The following is an 18,608-nucleotide window of genomic DNA, read 5'->3' as shown; positions in this document are numbered from 1 at the left end:
CTACGATCTCGGCGGGGCGCGTGCGGCGATCCCCGATCGTTGGTTGGCTCGATCGGCGAGGTGGGACGGTGAGGGCGGGGCGGGGGGAGGTGGGGAATCGGCCCGCGACTTATAGTACAAAGTAAACTTAACGTTTAAGGGATAAACAAGCAAACAAATAAACAAAATAGAAAAAAAGAAACGATCGAGTTAACGCGACAAATCTTGATGGTTACAAGGCCTGCAAGTTTTTTGTAGGACTTTACTATACACGCTGTAAGAATCGTAAAACAGGATAGGAACGAGGATATATAATATCATGGCGATAGATTATGGGGTAATGATGATGATGATGATACATGGGTTTTGTAGACGTTCGAGGACGGCGGCTATGGCGGGCGAGCGTCGGCGGACGGTCCAGGATTCGACGGGTCCCGATTTAATTAAGATGATCACGCACACGCTGCATCTTGATCGCGCGTTCGATATACGCGGGACGCTTATAAACACACGTTTCGCGTGGCACAAAAGAGAGAGAGAGAGATAGAGAGGGAGGGAGAGTTCTGTTTTGGGTACCTGTCGATTATGCCGAATTGAAAAATCGTCGATTCGTAATCTCTTACCGTTATGGTATACAATTTCTTATAATTATTACGCGATACAAAGTATCTACCCGTGAATCCGTCACACTTCGACAGAAGCATCATGATTCTGAACAGAATAAGTGACCATCGATGATTTCTCTTCACGGCAATGACAGGCTTCGTACACGTGATAAAATAATCGATATCCTGTGATCTATAGGAAGAGTAGGAGGGCAACGCTTTGAGCAGCCCGCTTCAGGTTTTCTACATATCAGAGACTGCATACCCCTTAGATTTACCGGTTACTCTTCCTGTACAGGGTGATACTAAAGGTACGTGACCGGAGAACTTGAAAAAAACTATACTTCCGTCTTGATACCGTTGGAAAAAAGTTTTATAGTACGTAAAGATACCCCGAAACTTGCGCTTGGTGTGTTCGGTATCTGTGATGCTTGAAACAAGTGGAATTCTAGTGTGTAACATACATATAACGAAGCAATACCGTACTATACTCTGTGGAGTAAGATGGGAACTAAACTGTTATATTTTACAAGCAGAACGTTACAGGTCCATCCTCGTGAACGTTAGATCGTTCGCCACAAGAAATGACAGATTTTTACACTTTATATTGCATTTATTATTTTATCGATCGAAGTAACATTTCAATACACTTTCATCGATGAATGTCGAACGTGTTTAAGGCACTACATACAAGATTTGAAATTTTGTGAACGTTCGCTTTAAACATTCGCGTCGACAACTTTGTTCCTGGTATCGAGACACGTCGAATTTTCATTTCACGACAGATCTTCGAGATCACTCTATACATTCACGGCGCCTCATATTACCCCTGAGACACGGGACAGGTTGTTCGTCGACCGTCTCATGTGATCGTATTTTATACCGGATAGTTTTCAATAGTGCATGTATATATACTAGTTACAGCGTTTGTTAAGACATTTACTCCTCGTGCGATCTTTACAGACTCCTCTCGATTATTGTCTGGCTTGTTCTACACGATTATTGTCCAGGCGTTATCCCCACCACTAGGGGGGGGGGGGGCGAGAGCGTGGAACTTGTCAAGCGCGAATGGTGCCACGCGAACGATCCTACGAAAATAAATCAATGCATCCCTATCCGGCCAGAGATCTCATCGAGATCTCGTGATACTCGGTGTCCACCCGGTATACAACAATAATTCGAAATAATAAAGACTGGAGAACATCAACACTGCCAGGGAGGGGGAGGGTAGTAGGGGAGGGGGGAGGGAGAGACTACCCGCGAATTCTTACGCAGAACTGTTCATCGACGCACACACCTATGCCCGCCGTCGTCCGTCACACAATTAACGGATCACAACACTTCCGTCACACACTAGTACAAATGCTACCTCACACACGACATACAGGGTGCAAAACGAAGAAGAAGAAGAAAAGAAAGAAACGTAAGGAAGAGAAGAATAATTGAAAAGGGACGCTTGTAGCGAGCGTCTTTGATACACTAAGCACAGACTATTTTGCGATAGAATCGAACGTCCGGCGAATTTTTCTGTATATGCCATGGAAAGAAATGGACGATGATGAAAATGATAGGGGGGAGAATGAAAAAAAATACAAAAGAAAAAAAGGGAAAATGTGAAAGGATCGCAGATGATGGAACAGAATGAATTCTCGGAAACGGTGGTCGCCGCCACCGCGCACGGGGCCGCCCGTGCCAGCGAATCCTTATCTCAGGAATATGAAAACCAAGTACAAACTACAAAGTATAATAGTCGGTAAGATTTAAATAAACATAAATCAATAATCAAGCGATGCAATAGTCGAGTGTATAGTAGGGAACGTCGGTGTACACCTGTGCTTACACCGTTTCTTCTATTTTTTAATCTCTATCGATGTATCTCTATCGCTAACCTTTCCTCCTTTTCGAGAACTCTCTTTTCGAGCTCCTGATCACTGTATTTCGCTGTCGACTTCATTAGCACGGTTAAAGTTGTTAACAATGACCCGTTGTCGGTCCGTATTTATGAGCCACCGTGTGCGCGTCGCTGATCATGCTGCCTGTTTTGTATAATGCGTTATGCACTCCTACAGGGTGATCCATCGAACAAGGTGTCGCGACATTCGAGGTAAATTCAGCAGATGGGAATAATAGAGAGGATTGGTTGTGCCTGAATTTTACGCTGTTAGTTTATAATAGAAATAACAGTTATAGTTTTATTACTTCGGTATGGTACAAGTGTTACGTTAGATGGGGGACACCCTGTATATGCTCGTTGCGCTTGTTTTATTATTCTTTGTTTACGGTTTCGTTGAATATAGGCGAACACAGAAAAGAGGGATCTTTCTTTTACGAAATGAAAAGATTTCGTGTTCAAGGGAGCAGGTGTCGGGAGTCCAGAGAACCAATTAGTTGAGACAAAATTAATTGGCCGCTTAAGGTCACTGAGTAGCAACTCCAACATAAACTTTTGCTACCCCCATTTCTCTTCTGTACGAAGAAACTTTCAAACACGGATTTCCTCTCCCTCGAATAATCAAGTAAACTAAGGTAGCATAAAAATACCAAGATAGTTATAATGATATAGGACGCTGATGCAATTTAGAGCGAGGGAAGTAATTTTGAACGGTCAATTGATTTTGTCGCGACTAAAAGTATCTCCAAGAGTTCCAAGCGATTAACTTCGTTCGTCCTCATACTCGACCGTTAATGAAAGTCCTAATGGACGGTTCCAATTTATCGGACTCTTCGACTTGTAGCCCCCGTTCAACGAACAATCTTTTCGATGATCTCTTTCTTCTGTTTCTCGTGACACAGTCTTTCGCGATGATCGGGTTCAACAGGCGCGTCGTATTTTCCTTTTCCTTGAACAACCAACCAGGAAGAACGGATCGGTGGCTATTGTTTTTTGTTGAGATACATACGTTTGTTCTTTGTTGGCCTTTTGTTGGTTTCGTTACGTGGCGTTTCGACATCGGACCGAGTATGTATTCCGAAGGGGGATTAGTTTGTTCGGTATCCTGGAAAAACACTCGGAGGATGTCCTACCCCTTTGCTTCTCTATTGAACGAACGGTCCCACCGTGTTAATCCTTTCGCACGTTCTTCATAGCTTTCTTGCTCTGCGAAAAAAAAAAAACAGTAAAGCTCATTTTCTCTATAAAATAATATTCAAATCGTTTCTCGTAAATTTTTTAACGATGTATCCGACACTATTGTTTGCTAAGTATCAATTAACTTATAGCGGAATATCCCCGAGTAAGTACTTCGAAATCTTCGATGCATTATAACCGTAACGTATTAATGCACGTTATTTTTTTGTTTATTACTTAAGATTTAACCGAATTGCTTCTCAGGTTGTCCAGAAATAGAATCCAATCCTCTTGATTACTTTCAATAATAGTTCTTATATATTACTGAATGGATCTTCTGAAGCGACAGTGGTTCGAGAGTTCTCACAGTTCGATCCGGATGTTTCTGCGTCCTCCGGTATACTTTTTCGAAATTTCATCCCCCGTAAATATTGCATTCCCTTCCCATGAAACGGTCATATTCCTGTCCTCCGTCTTCTTTCCTCTCGCATCGGTTCCCTCTTCCTTTTTCACGATTTTTCACCGAAAGCAAAAAGTCTCCCCGTATTTTCTCATCCCCAGACCCGTCCTTGTTCGCCATTTCTTTCTTGTTGTTTACCTTTGTACTCTGAATAAAACTAAATCAACAGTGACCGTTAATCAGGTCTCGCGCATTTACCGACTGCATAACGATGTGTAATATATAAGTGTATACGAAACCGCTTCTACCTCAACAAAACAGAACACCAACACGCACAAGAAATTCTACAGGCTGCTCCAACGACGAGTGTCCTTTGAATCGAATCCAGAATTATATTCGTTACGTAGAAAGGGAAAAAAAAGTAATAGAATACGATCTTGCTCTGTTTATCCGTTGCAAATCATCTTCAGATTGCTGAACTGATTTTAATATCACCTTGAACCGTGAAGAAAATTAAGATAACGGAAACTATAGATTCCGTACGAGAAATAAGGACTTATCAGAGGACGCTCACTTTGGGACACCGTGTACATACATAATCACCTTAAATAAGACAGTATGCTTCTATAATATTATATTATATGGTTACTTCTCAGTTTTCCTTTCTCGTGTCCCCCGAAGTATTATTTTTCTACATTAAACTCGAAATACGTTGAGCAACCGGCGGAGAAACGAGTACAACGTCGTAAAACTAAATCGAAAAAATAGAATAATTTTCTTATTCTATAATTTCAATTTATTTGGGGCGACCAGTGTATCGATTCTTTCCAGATTGTACCGCAATATTTCAAGCCACCCTATGTATACCACGTAACCGAAAGAGAAGACTAAAGAAACAAACCATGGACAACAATATAAATAGCATACACATAAATATATATATATATATAGAGCTATAGTATATAGCTGCCGTGAATGAAATATATCAGATATACTGTACTCCTTTCCTACCCCTATCTCCCATCCACTTTCAAATAATCCCTCCCCCCCCTTCAACCCTTCAATTCCTCAGATTCACCCGAGTATTGTGTAAATACAATCCGTTTATATTTATTTATTTATGTTTCTATGCGCTGGACGTATAGAATATATATGTAATATTAAGGAGTAATTGTTTAGATCGTAAGTGAGCCCCGAACTCGTCCCGCAACGCGACACCACTTCGAAGGCAAAAGGAAAAAATCTAAATAAATAAATGAATAAATAAAATAAATGTATATTGTACACACGATGGAAAACGTGAGCGACACGATTGGGAAGGGAGGGAAGGGGGGCGGGGGTGATTTATAATCGCGACTCGATAGATGATCGCCCGATTACGCGGTACACGCCGATTCAATCGAGTTCCTTCTCCGTCGCGAATACGAAAATTCGATTCTTTGCGTCGATCGGCGAAAGGATCGAGGATCGACAATATTAATTGGGCGTTCCTGCTTTTCGACACGGGAACACCGTGCGAGCTGGACGAAAGGTGTGTCTTTGTTCCTCGTTTCTACATTCCTGAGGATTCGCATCGAATTACAAAAGTCATTAACATTTACATAACTGTCTATCATAATATCACCTCGTTTTCTCTTCTTTCTTTCGAACGATTGATTCGACGACGAAGAAACAGAAACGAAAACCTTTGTTTCGGGTACATTTGCAAACATAAATATTGTTATAGCAAGTAACGATCACACAGAAATCACCTTTCGCTCTGAAGATTCCCACGTAGACGCGCCCCGTGTCGATCGCGCGTCGATTCTCGACCGGCGTCGATGTACAATCAGGCGTCCCCCCCCCTCCCCCGATTGAGGAGGAAACACGGTGTGTGTGGCTTGCGCCGCGGGGACCCAGCGCGACACGGTGGTTACCAATTTTTTTTTTTCTCTCGTTTTAAGTTGAAACGATTAAGTTTACGTTACGATTACGAGATAATTGCGGTTTGGAGAACATGGGGACGGAAAAGTGTGGGCAGCGAGCGTAGCGCTGCAAGCCGGATGTTAAGGAGTAGAGCGAACGGGGACACGGGGGCACCGGAAGCGGTGAACCTCCAGCGTGTATGTGTGTGCGCGTGTGCTGAGCCGTGGATTGCGTTCTATTTTTTTTTTTTTTTGTTCGTGTACACAAAATGACACTTCGCATTAATATAGAATTATTTTATTTATACGGGAGACAGTGTACGCTTGTGTGACCGGAAGATGGACCGTCTGTGAATGAATGAACCTGTTTTTTTTCTTTGTATGGCATGTGTGTATGTGCGTCACCGATTGCGTGTTTTTAATTGCGTCTCCTCCGGCTTTTTCTGACGCAACTGTTTCTTGTCGCGTGCGTTAAAGGTGTGTGTGTTTGTGTAAAGCCAAACGCGCGCGGATAACGACAGAAAAAGACGGAACGGGGTAGTATATTTTTTTGGTATGTGTATGCGTGTGAAAGGGTGAAAGGGGGGGGGATAAGAGCGAAGGTAAACAGGCGCGGGGAAGTGGAATTAGATGGGAACGAGTCCGAAACTCTGTCATCGGAACGATCCCGGACAGGAATTTTCGCCTGGATCGATCGATAAACGGTTTATACGTGGGACGAATCGAAGCGTAAAGATGTGTACGTGTCGGGTGTGTGTAGAAAGAGGAATGTGCGATGAAAACGCAGCGTGAGAGACGTGTTACGATTATTTCTTTTTCTTTTTCTCCGTGCGCGAACGAGGGTGGCAGGGGTTCGTGCTACGCCGTTGAGTGTAACTCACCCTTTTTTTTGTTTGTATAAAAATTAATCGAAAAATTAATTAGACTATTAATAACTGTTCGATTACTGTAAAACAAGAAAACTTTACCATTAATTATAAATTACAAAAAATCAGACGCGAAGATGTTTTTACTTTCGCTCCCATTCACGCGCGAGATTCTCTTTCCTGTTCGCATATATCCCGAAACAATTATTCGTGGATTCTGTCCAAAAAGTGATCATTTTTATAATGTATATTAAATACAATTGCATTATTGTAATTTTCACCATTTCTTCTTTAAGTTTATATTATTTTTAAAGTAATAATTGTGATTCTAACAATAATATTGTCAAGTTGCCATTGAACATACCTGTCGATACGTATTTGTATCGGTTGAAAAATTTCTAATTAGAGCACCAAGAAATTCACCCAACCATGTACATATTAAAGTTTCAATTTATTATTTGTTTTTTTTTTATTTCAAATCATCATTTATCATTATGTCACTATCTATATTATCGGTATATACAATGAATTTCTTATGTACCATCGGAGCAGCAATGCAGTTACAGAGGTAAATCAGCTGTGAGTGTCAAACGTCTCTGTTGTGATCGCTTTTCTTCGTATTTAAAATACGTTTAGCTTGAACTATTTCAACAAGTAGCTTAATGGTATAATTAGAAGTCTATTATTGATTTTACATAGTTAACAGTTTGCAAGATCTAGTACAAAAGTTATTGTAATATATAAAACAACAAGGTTAGGAATTTTCGACTGTATCCGTAACAGCTGATATGTATATTTAGAGGAAACAAAGAACGCATTTAGTATTTAAAAAAAGTAATGCACAATGTCTCCTGACCCTACACAACAACCAATCGAGGAAGCATTAACTGCAGCAAATGTACAATTTGAAGCTAGAGCAGTAACTGAATCAGATAGTGAAGATGATGATGTAGGAATGGCAGGATACGAACCCTTGTCTCAAATACCTACAGATAGCGATCCAATGTTATACGAAGACGAAGTAAGTCAATCTGTTCGTAATGTGTATGTGTATGTAACAAACGTTTATATTACAAATCCATGTATTAACTTTTAGGATGATGAATGGGTATCTAACAATGATGAACCTAGTCAGACATTGTCACTACCGACATTAGATTCCCATCATGTACGTATTTGTGTAAATTCATTTGATAATAGAATTTTTATATATTTTTTATCAATATTGTACATGTATTTTGCGAAGGATTGTATGTCAGAGACAATTGAAGTTTGGTCATCTTCTCGTAATCGATCGAACATTGATATGGATGCAGATAAGATCAATCAAGTGAAATCAATGATGGCATCTTTCACTCTACCGACAACAGCAATTCCAGATTGGGCAAACACTATATCTGAAGAACAATGGAAGGAACAACTGATTGGACGCATTAAGGAAATGCAAAATAGGGAAGCTTAAATTAAAATATTTTAATCATAACTTTTACATAAAGTTGCATATGTGATCTATTGTAAGCTGAGAATTTAATTTTTGGTCTCTTTCTGTTTCATTCAATTACAAATTTCATTAATTTATTAATAAAAATGAAATTACCATTCTTTTTGTCTTACAACTTTCTATATGTTATAGCTATAATACACTTCAATGGTACATGTTAGTAAAGTCTGACAGTGTGTAAGTTACAAGAAAATAAAAGTATTTATTTTACCTTAATTATATTCTAGATGTAGAAATTGCAAGCCCTTACTTGTGTTATAAATTTGTACCTTGTTATTGTCGACGCATTTCATTTTATACAGACATTGTTTATTTGTTATGATAATGATTACATGATTACGTGATATGGTACTGCTCAATGTATGAAACCATGCTTCTTTCCAGTCATACTTTAATATAACACACATGCATTTTTGGCACAATGACACTTATAGTTCTAGATCTGCATTCATAGTGGCAGTATTTGTTGGATTCAGTTTCATTCGTAAGGTGGCAACATCGTCGTCGATTCTTACCAATTTGCGAAATTTCTGAAACGCAAAATTAACGACTATAAGCATTACAAAGTTATATTATTAAGATAATTGATAGCTTGTAATTTATATACCTCAGAGGTAGTTCCTGGCGTTTTACACCAAATGTAAATCATATAACCTGGGATACACAGCATTGATGAAAGACCACAAAGCCATCCTAACAAGTGACTCCACCATGGATATTCATACGTAAGGTATTTTACAGGGGAAAACTTAATTATATTGAACGTGAAGACACCCTAATTAGAAATTTCCCATTATTATATGATATTGAAATATAAACTGTACTTTGTAATAGAGTATCTTACCACACAAATGAGAGGAGTAGTGAATGTCCAACAGATTTTCCACCAACCACAAGGATAATAACCAATCATGTCTCGAATACCATCATAAAAACGATTTACGCCGAACGCCCAAGAGATAGCGATGCACTCGAAAAACATTAAAAAGAGAAGACAGAATCCACTCACTGCGTATGAATCCAAGAGTTGAAATACATACATTCCTCCCTGTAAAGTAGTATAGTAATATTTTTATTGTGTCTCCTCAGTGAATTTCAATATTTAAATATTGTCAGACACATACTTCAGTAACACAGCTAAGACCAACAAGATATGAGAGAAAGCACACGATTGCTATGAACACTTCTTTCCGTTTTCGAAGAAGATGCGGCCATTCGTCTACCGCGGCTGTTATGAAGCCTTCAACTGTACAAAACTATAAAACATACTAATTGGTCGTAATTATCGATGACAGTATTATTAAAATATTTTACATTACCTGGCTGTCTAAACCGATAAGTATAAGCATGAAAAAGAATAAACAGGACCAGATGGAAGATCCGGGTAGCTCCAGAACTGCTGATGGATAAACCAGAAAAGCTAGTCCTGGACCTAGTGGATAGAATTAGAAAAGCAAAACAAAATTAAAGGTAATACATATATAGCGAATATTATTATTTAATTAGGAATCATATATATATAAATATAGTTACCGGATGCAGCTACATCTGCAACGGGTTTTTGTTGTTCATGGGCCATGAAACCTACTACAGAAAATATGACAACACCACTGAGCATACTGGTACAAGAATTCACTGTACAAACAATAAGCGCGTCTCTGGAAAAATACAAATTGTTTCTCATTGTTGTTGTTGTTCCAGTGTTGTATATGTGCTTGGAGAGAAATCACTATATTTTAATTTACTTACTTGTAAACATTATTATTAAATTTGTTGTAACTCCCAAGAGCAACCAATGCGCCAAGACCCAACGCGTAAGAGAAAAATATTTGCGTCACTGCGTCTATCCAGACCTACGAATATTTATATAATTACGATACAAACCGAACAGGACGTGTGGTACAGAAGAAAATAGGAAAAAATTAATTTTATGATACCTCTGGGTCGCTAAGTTTCGAAAGGTTCGGCGTTGCATAATACCTTAAACCTTCCATTGCACCCGGAAGCGTTAATCCTCTCACTAACAGGACCGCCAGCAAAGCGTAGGGAAACAATGATGTAAAATAAACGACCTAAATGGGATTACCGATTAATAAAATATGCGTTTCACTTTTTTTCAGTACATACATCGCAACTTTGAGCATACTTTTCCGGTCCATTTCACTCCTTTCCAAATGCAAAAGTAACACATGATCCAAACAACGGCCAGTGTACCCGCCAGTTCCCATCTTATAGAGCCAACATTTTCTACACCATCGGAGATCTGAAGGGTGCGTCGCCTTTTCGAGAAAAAAGAACCAATCCAGTACTTGTCATTGTACAGTAACGTAAGAATTCGATAGTCTCACTGTTAGAAGAACTTACTCCCAAAATTCTTTCACCGGATCCTTCATCAAGGTCTGACTGAAGTTACCGATCGAAGTAGCGCATATGGTGTCGTTGTTTTCGGGCCAACACAACGCTTCCACACGTTCCACGGGGGTGAGGCAGTACCGCGTGTTCCAGGCATTGTTGCACGTTCTCCAGGGTAATTCTACACGACCAGTATAACTTTGTTAATGAAAAAAGAACGTTGTTTCTTGTTAAATTAACGTTCCTTGTTAAATCAACAATATATTTCCATACCGATTCGTAACGACACTAAAAAATAGAATAGTGCCCACGCCAGGATAATGATGTAGTACACATTCGTCCAACAGGAGAGCACGCAAGTGGCATACCCGATACCTGTTCATAAAAGAAAAAAAGATCGTACAACGCTAGTTCATTAAAAAAAAAAAAAAAATAACTAAGAATTGAAACCTTTGAAAATTGGAGCTATCTTGAAGACACCCAATCCACCGATGGTCATCATCTGACCCAGAGACAATTCCATTAAGAACATAGGTACCCCAGCAAGTGCAAGCGCGATGAAGTAAGGAACCATGAACGCACCGCCGCCATTTTTATAGCAGAGGTAAGGAAATCGCCATAAATTTCCTAGTCCTATTGCCAATCCAACTACCGATAGGATGAATTCGACCTGGAGAAATATTGTTCCGATCATTTTCAGTAAATCCCGTCCTGTTGATCGTATGAAAACTTTCACGCGTTCACCTTGCTGCTCCATGTTCCTCTATCCGGCAACGCTTTGGGCTCTTTGAAAACGGTAGTTTGCAAGCACTGTATCGCCTCGAAGCGGAAATCCGGTTCTTTGCCGCCATTGGTGACTCTCGAGGGCGATTCGGCGAACAGAGCTTTCAATTCCTGGACAGGATTCGCGGGTTTGCGCGGCAGAGGACTCGTGGACCTGTCTACTCTGGGCACTTTAGCTGATCCGCTCGAAGGCATTATTTTTCGTCAGGAATCCTAGATCGATTAAATTCACCTCATTCTATCCCGGGGCTCGATGAAATCTACGAACACAAGCGTTTTCATTTGAGAAACTACAAATTCCATGGTCCTTCGAGTTTGGAAATTTTCGCGAATCGAATGGAAATACCGACGATAACGGGTTCGTGACGAACAACGGGTGAAAGATGACATGGGATCATTACTGAAGAACTTTAAATGTCCAGCGGTCATCGTCGTTACGTGACACTTCTGTGCAAGGGTCTTGATGATGATGGATGATAGACAACGAGCCACTTCCGGGAATCACGTTTGTCAAACGTTGTTCCCATCGGGGCAACCTTGTCCCATTTTAAATTAACCATCGGTGAAAGAAACGATGTCATCGGCGATCATCCCGTTGGAGCAACGAACCACGATCGGCCGGGCGTCTCGACGCAATCGCGTCCCGCCGATTTAAATGTCCAATTCGCCAGATGGGAAGTAGAAAATTATTCGTCGCGCGGCACTGTCGTTCCACCTTAAGTGCTCAATCCGTTCACCGTTAAACAATGATTGGTACCGTCTACGAACAACGTAAAAAATCGACCAGACCTTCCGTTGTACGTACAAACAAACGGTCGCGGGACCGTTGCCGAATTCACGGGATGCAACGCCCTATAAAGACGCTAATCCGAGAATGAAACAATTTATAACTTCTGCGCTTCAATTGTATAATAAGACCAATTGCATAGTAACCAACTTGAACCAATGGAGATAAATAATGTTTAGAACACTTCCACTTGGTGTTTCGACAACCTCGAAAATCCTTATACCACTGTAAATATACATCGTCGAATTGTTATGTAATCTTCCCAATCTACGCATGAAACAATATCGAGTAACGAGATAATTTGTTCAATCGGCATGATATATAATCGATTAATATATCAAGTAAGCCCGGAAACATATTTATCTTCTTCTGTTTAAGGAGCAAGCGTGATTAATAAGCAATGTCAAAGACGTTTTCTCCCCGTCTCTTAAGTTATCCGATTCGTATGTTTACCGTCATAGGTAATTCCGATACTTCCCAATAGAAATACGAAAAGAATAGACTACTCTTGAAATATGTAAAGGAACAGTTAAACACACAAGTGAACTTGTAACGCGATCACTGTTTAAGTAGTACCCCGACACTTCATTAGCGACCGTGATTTCTCGTTCACGAAAACGAAGATTGTTAATCTCTCGCCATGCAGTTGGAGCAATTGTTACGTACGTGCACAATTTTCACGACCGGTTCCGAACAGGTTTTCCACTTGCGTCGATATTAACAGCCGACGAACCGTCGTAGGTGAGACAAGAAAAAGTAAAACCAAAAAAAAAAAAAAAAAATAGAAAATTTTTACGGAGCGTGTGTTGTGCGTCGGCCCGCGTCGTTACGCTCACGGTTCGTGCTCGCGTACGGCGAGCGTCGAGATTTCTGCTGTACCCCAGAGATCTACCCCACAATGCCGTTTAGTCCCCCAAGCACCAACACACCTATCGTTTCATTCAACAAATTAGTGCCACAGTGTCACTCTATATTTAGGTGTGCTATGTGAATGATGAGAGGGCCCCGAGACCACTAATAACCGATTGTGACACACCAATGACCGCGAATTACTCCCTTCTTTGAGGAACACGCTTAAAACAGAGTGGGCCAGATCTGATCTTGAGTCTGCGCGAAGCAGGAAGCATTCCATTTGTGTTGACTCTGTACTAACATAAAACATTTATAAACCACATCGACGAAAGTATATCGAAACAGTACGGTGGTGTTTAACCAACAGTCAAACGGTACATTGAAATATTTTAATCGGGGGTTGATAAAATGTTATAATATCGATATCGGTTCTTGAAACAGTTCCAGGGGTACGATCGTTTCTAAGACAATTACAAAGAAAGGAAATTCGGGTAGATATCGATTCCTATTACGGTAGTTGGTTTTACAAAAACCTTGAACTATTTTATACGGATGTCTTTTAAGAAAGAGGAATATATATTATTTAATATATTCGAGGAATATATTTTTTAATTGTTCAATAAAACTAAGGGGGCTTTGACTTCATTGCCATTTCACTTCCCTACAGCCCCGGCCATGGCAATATAGTTAGAGCCCACAACCATGTATTCCATGGAAATATATAGTAAAATGTTTTTATGACATTTAACGAATCTGATAATCCATAATGTTTTAATTATTATTCCAAATTTTGTTAAGCCTATGAAACTGCGAGTACAGCACAGTAGTTGAAAATAATTTGCGTATACAGTTACAAGTAGTATTCGAATGTTTGTAAGTTAAAATTACCACGATTATATTGGGCAAAAGTATGTCTTCGAATCATCATCACCAAGGAAAAGTAATTTAATAACAGCTGGTGATAAATTTATTTAAATATTGTATCGCATATGCGAGAGACGATGGATATGGGTTGAGAAACCGTTTCTTGAATCTTCATATTCGAACTACAAACGACAGAAGTACTAGTACGCGTGACCACCACAATCGACCATTACGCTTCCGCTTCGCGCCAAAAGCTACTGAGGACATAAACTGGAAAAATTGTGCTTTCATAGGGTTGCATAGGGTCAAGAGAAATTAAAAAGGAATCTTTGTTTGTAGAACTCATTGTATTGATTAAAAGATGGTTGGAAAGGGGAAGATGTATGTAATAAAGCGTAGTAAGTATTACAAAGTGCAATTTATTGATATACTTGCATGGTTACTTTATAAAATTTAAATGTATTACATGACTAACATGATTCTCTGTGACATTAAACCAATTACTATTGCTAGATGGGCGCAAAGAAAATGTTCATTTTGACAAAATAACGTCCAGAATTCAAAAATTATGTTACAATCTAGACATGGATTATGTGGACCCTGTAAGTTTAATAACCAAATATCTACTGATCATTCATGATCTTAAGTGAAACTTATTTAATTTTATCTTGAATAAAAGTTTTATTACTTATGCCTTCTATCTTACAGAAATATGTATATATATACATATAGATCACAGATTTAAGATAAGATTGTATTGATATTATATTTAATTTTTAATTGCTTGTTTATAGTCTGCAATTACCTTCCGTGTCATCAGTGGATTATACTCAGGCGTCAGTACAGTTGAGTTAGATAATCTTGCAGCCGAAACTGCAGCCACTATGACTACTAAACATCCTGATTACGCAATATTGGCAGCAAGAATTGCAGTTTCTAATTTGCACAAGGAAACAAAGAAAACTTTTAGTGGTACAAATAAATGATATATTACCATTATCATTTCATATCTTATATTTATGTAATCCACTAAGCAACCTTCATTTTGTTTCATGGACAGAGGTAATACAAGATTTGTATTATGTGAAGGAACAGTATACAAATGAATCCAGACCTGTTATCAATGAGAACTATTACAACATTATACAAAATAATGCAAATAAATTAAATTCGGCAATAATTTATGACAGAGATTTCAGTTACAATTATTTTGGTTTTAAAACTCTTGAAAGAAGTTATTTACTAAAGATACATGGGAAAGTTGTCGAGAGACCTCAACATATGTTAATGAGGGTTTCAGTTGCTATCCATGGTGAAGACATTGACAGAGCTATAGAAACATACAATTTCTTATCAGAACGTTATTTTACACATGCATCACCAACACTCTTCTCTGCATGTACTTTGAGGCAGCAGATGTCTAGGTAAGTGATATCTTATCATGTTATACTAATATATATTTCAATACAATCTGATTTAAATATCTCAATTTAATGATACACCACTTATTTCCTTTTATTTAGTTGCTTTCTTCTGACGATGACTGAAGATAGTATAGATGGCATTTATGACACATTAAAAAGGTGTGCGCTTATCAGTAAATCAGCTGGTGGCATTGGGCTTAACGTTCATTGTATTCGAGCAAGAGGAACACCAATAGCTGGTACACTTGGTGTGTCTAATGGGTTAATTCCAATGATTAGGGTGTATAATAATACAGCTAGATACGTTGATCAAGGTGGAAATAAAAGACCAGGAGCATTTGCCATATACTTAGAGCCATGGCATGCAGATATTTTTGAATTTTTAGATCTCAAAAAGAATACAGGTAATTTGCTGAATAATCATATAAATACTCTATACTATGGTAATACAAGTTTACAAAATATTGCAGTATATTCTTATTTATATAACGTTACATTTAACTGCATCTAATAGGTAAAGAAGAAAACAGAGCAAGGGAATTGTTCTATGCTTTATGGATTCCTGACCTTTTCATGAAAAGGGTTTTGGAAAATGGTGTTTGGACTTTAATGTGTCCCCATGAATCCCCTGGTTTACCTGATGTATGGGGTGATGAATTTGAAGCCCTTTATACACGGTACAATATATCGTAATTAATAGAACGTATAAAAAAAAAAATTAAATATTTAATCTTGTATAAATGTTTTCTCGTAGATATGAAAATGAAAAGAGATATAAACGACAAATTCAAGCTAGAGACTTATGGACTGCTATTCTAATGGCACAAGTGGAAACAGGGACTCCTTACATGCTGTATAAAGATCACTGCAACCGTAAATCAAATCACCAAAATATAGGAACAATTAAATGTAGTAATTTGTGTACAGAGATCGTACAATATTCCAGTCCAGACGAAGTCGCTGTATGCAATTTAGCTTCGATTGCCGTCAATATGTTCGTGAATTCCGCTACTAAAACCTTCGATTTCCAAAAACTCCGTAAAGTGACAAAAATAGTCACTAAGAATTTGGATAAAGTAATTGATGTCAACTATTATCCAATTCCAGAAACAGAAAAGTCCAACTTACGGCACAGGCCTATTGGTAAATGTTTTTATTTATTATATACAGATATGCAGAACAACACATGTTTATTTACTCATTTTTTAGGTATTGGAATACAAGGACTTGCTGATGCATTTCTTTTAATGCGGTATCCATTTGAAAGTGAAGAGGCACAAAATCTTAATGTCCAGATATTTGAAACAATGTATTATAGTGCCTTAGAGGCCAGTTGTGAGCTTGCCATGGAAAAGGGTACATATGAAACATACGACGGTAGTCCAGTTAGTAAAGGAGTAAGTATTTCACTGTGTACACATTTTTATATTAAATCGAAACTTACTAATTAATGCTGGAGGGATTTTATTGTATTTAAAAATTAAAATACAGGAGAATAAAAATGTGACACAAGAAATATTAATATATTTTTAGATCCTTCAATATGATATGTGGAACGTTACCCCAACTAAATTGTGGGACTGGAGTGTATTGAAAGAAAAAATTGCAAAACACGGAGTTAGAAATTCTTTGTTAATTGCACCTATGCCAACAGCTTCTACCGCACAGATTTTAGGAAATAATGAGTCTGTTGAACCATATACGAGTAACATCTATACAAGGCGAGTACTGTCTGGAGAATTTCAAGTCGTGAATCCTCATTTGTTAAGAGATTTAACTGAAAGAGATCTCTGGGACGAGGACATGAAGAATGAGATTATTGCAAATAATGGTTCTATTCAGGTTAATAATTTTAAACTATTCTATTATTATGATACGTTTTGAAAAGAATCACACAACCTATTTTGTGTTATGTAGAATATAGAACGTATACCAGAGGATCTGAAAATACTTTACAAAACAGTCTGGGAAATATCACAAAAAAGTATCTTAAAAATGGCGGCAGATCGCGGTGCTTTTATAGATCAATCGCAATCATTAAATGTTCATATGGCTCAACCAACGGCGGAAAAGTTGACTTCAATGCACTTTTATGGATGGAAAATGGTAGTTTTTCAGTTTTGTTAATTCAGTGTCTTTCTTTTATTAGTATTATAATAATGTTACTAATAAGTTGATACTATGTTTTCCTACGTACAGGGTTTGAAGACCGGAATGTACTACTTAAGAACAAAGCCAGCAGCGAATGCGCTTCAATTTACAGTTGATAAATCAAAATTACAGACTACCACTACCACATTGGCTAATCAGTCTCTTAATTCAGAAAACGGGGCGGAAGAAGAATATACGCCTGTACGAAAGAATGGATGGTTACAGAATCAAAGTAGTGAGGAAATTGAAGCCGTGCTTGCGTGTTCCCGTGAAAATGGAGATGCCTGTATGGCGTGTGGATCATAAATATAAGCGCGAAATATACTATGCATAGTACTTAAATCTTTTTTACATAGGAATGAAATAACTGTAAAGTATTTAATATTTTTGTAAGTATTTAAATCTGTTACAACAGCGTGTCTTTTTGAAAAACTTTAAAATACAAATTTTTATCCTTAATTTTTATCCTTAACTATTAAATCCATCGGCGGATGACTTCTTCCTTAAGCCTAAACCTATAAAAAACCAAGTTCCCTCGTCGGTTGTCTTCGTTTTTCAGCTTAGAACTAATATTATCTAAATATTCTAATATTGACTAATGCTATTAACTAATTCATTATTCTTCATTGTTTCTAATTATTTCTTCACTGTATACGGCATGCACCGGAGGGTCTATGAACCCACGTTCTCACCAGACGGGGTCCCAAGCGCCACCTCCGGGGGCTCCATGACCCCACGTTCTCACCATAGGGCGTCCTGGCGCCACCCGCCGGGGTTCCATGACCCCACGGACTCAACACACGGGGTCTCTGCTGTCAACCGCGGGGGCTCCATGACCCCTCGTACTCACCACAGTGGGGCGTCTGGCGCCACCTGCCGGGGCTCCATGACCCCACGGCCTCAACACAAGGGTCTCTGGCGTCAGCCGCGGGGGCTCCATGACCCCACGTTCACACCACACAGGGTCACTGGCACCAACTTCCGGGGTTCCATGACTCCACGTTCTGACTACACGAGGTCTTGGCGACTCCTCCAGGGGTTCTATGACCCCATGATCCACCAAACGGGGGTCT

At 38.8% G+C, this 18,608-nt stretch overlaps 3 protein-coding genes across 3 annotated transcripts; 2 read left to right on the top strand and 1 right to left on the bottom strand.

Moving 5' to 3' along the window:
- Nucleotides 1–7,494: 7,494 nt before the first annotated feature.
- LOC107187403 (male-enhanced antigen 1) lies at nucleotides 7,495–8,283 on the top strand. Its single transcript, XM_015575505.1, has 3 exons — nucleotides 7,495–7,842; nucleotides 7,918–7,989; nucleotides 8,068–8,283. Exons 1-3 carry the CDS (start codon nucleotides 7,666–7,668, stop codon nucleotides 8,281–8,283), a joined length of 465 nt encoding a protein of 154 aa, XP_015430991.1. The 5' UTR covers nucleotides 7,495–7,665.
- Nucleotides 8,284–8,750: 467 nt separating this feature from the next.
- LOC107187507 (sodium- and chloride-dependent GABA transporter 1-like) lies at nucleotides 8,751–11,700 on the bottom strand. Its single transcript, XM_015575626.1, has 13 exons — nucleotides 11,419–11,700; nucleotides 11,125–11,344; nucleotides 10,948–11,049; nucleotides 10,687–10,855; nucleotides 10,469–10,601; nucleotides 10,260–10,394; nucleotides 10,072–10,175; nucleotides 9,856–9,980; nucleotides 9,642–9,754; nucleotides 9,447–9,578; nucleotides 9,167–9,370; nucleotides 8,930–9,097; nucleotides 8,751–8,852 (listed from the first exon to the last, which is right to left on the bottom strand). Exons 1-13 carry the CDS (start codon nucleotides 11,650–11,652, stop codon nucleotides 8,751–8,753), a joined length of 1,941 nt encoding a protein of 646 aa, XP_015431112.1. The 5' UTR covers nucleotides 11,653–11,700.
- A 2,590-nt stretch (nucleotides 11,701–14,290) lies between these two features.
- Nucleotides 14,291–17,994, top strand: LOC107187482 (ribonucleoside-diphosphate reductase large subunit). Its single transcript, XM_015575596.1, has 11 exons — nucleotides 14,291–14,358; nucleotides 14,474–14,562; nucleotides 14,755–14,932; nucleotides 15,021–15,384; nucleotides 15,484–15,788; nucleotides 15,899–16,061; nucleotides 16,139–16,527; nucleotides 16,594–16,781; nucleotides 16,918–17,226; nucleotides 17,302–17,490; nucleotides 17,584–17,994. Exons 1-11 carry the CDS (start codon nucleotides 14,322–14,324, stop codon nucleotides 17,839–17,841), a joined length of 2,469 nt encoding a protein of 822 aa, XP_015431082.1. The 5' UTR covers nucleotides 14,291–14,321; the 3' UTR covers nucleotides 17,842–17,994.
- The last annotated feature ends 614 nt before the right edge of the window (nucleotides 17,995–18,608 follow it).

Source organism: Dufourea novaeangliae, unplaced genomic scaffold (genome assembly GCF_001272555.1).
Source record: "Dufourea novaeangliae isolate 0120121106 unplaced genomic scaffold, ASM127255v1 scaffold89, whole genome shotgun sequence".
Lineage (NCBI taxonomy): Eukaryota > Metazoa > Arthropoda > Insecta > Hymenoptera > Halictidae > Dufourea > Dufourea novaeangliae.
The sequence above is the reverse complement of the archived record's forward strand: the minus strand, read 5'-3'. Positions and strand labels throughout refer to the sequence as shown.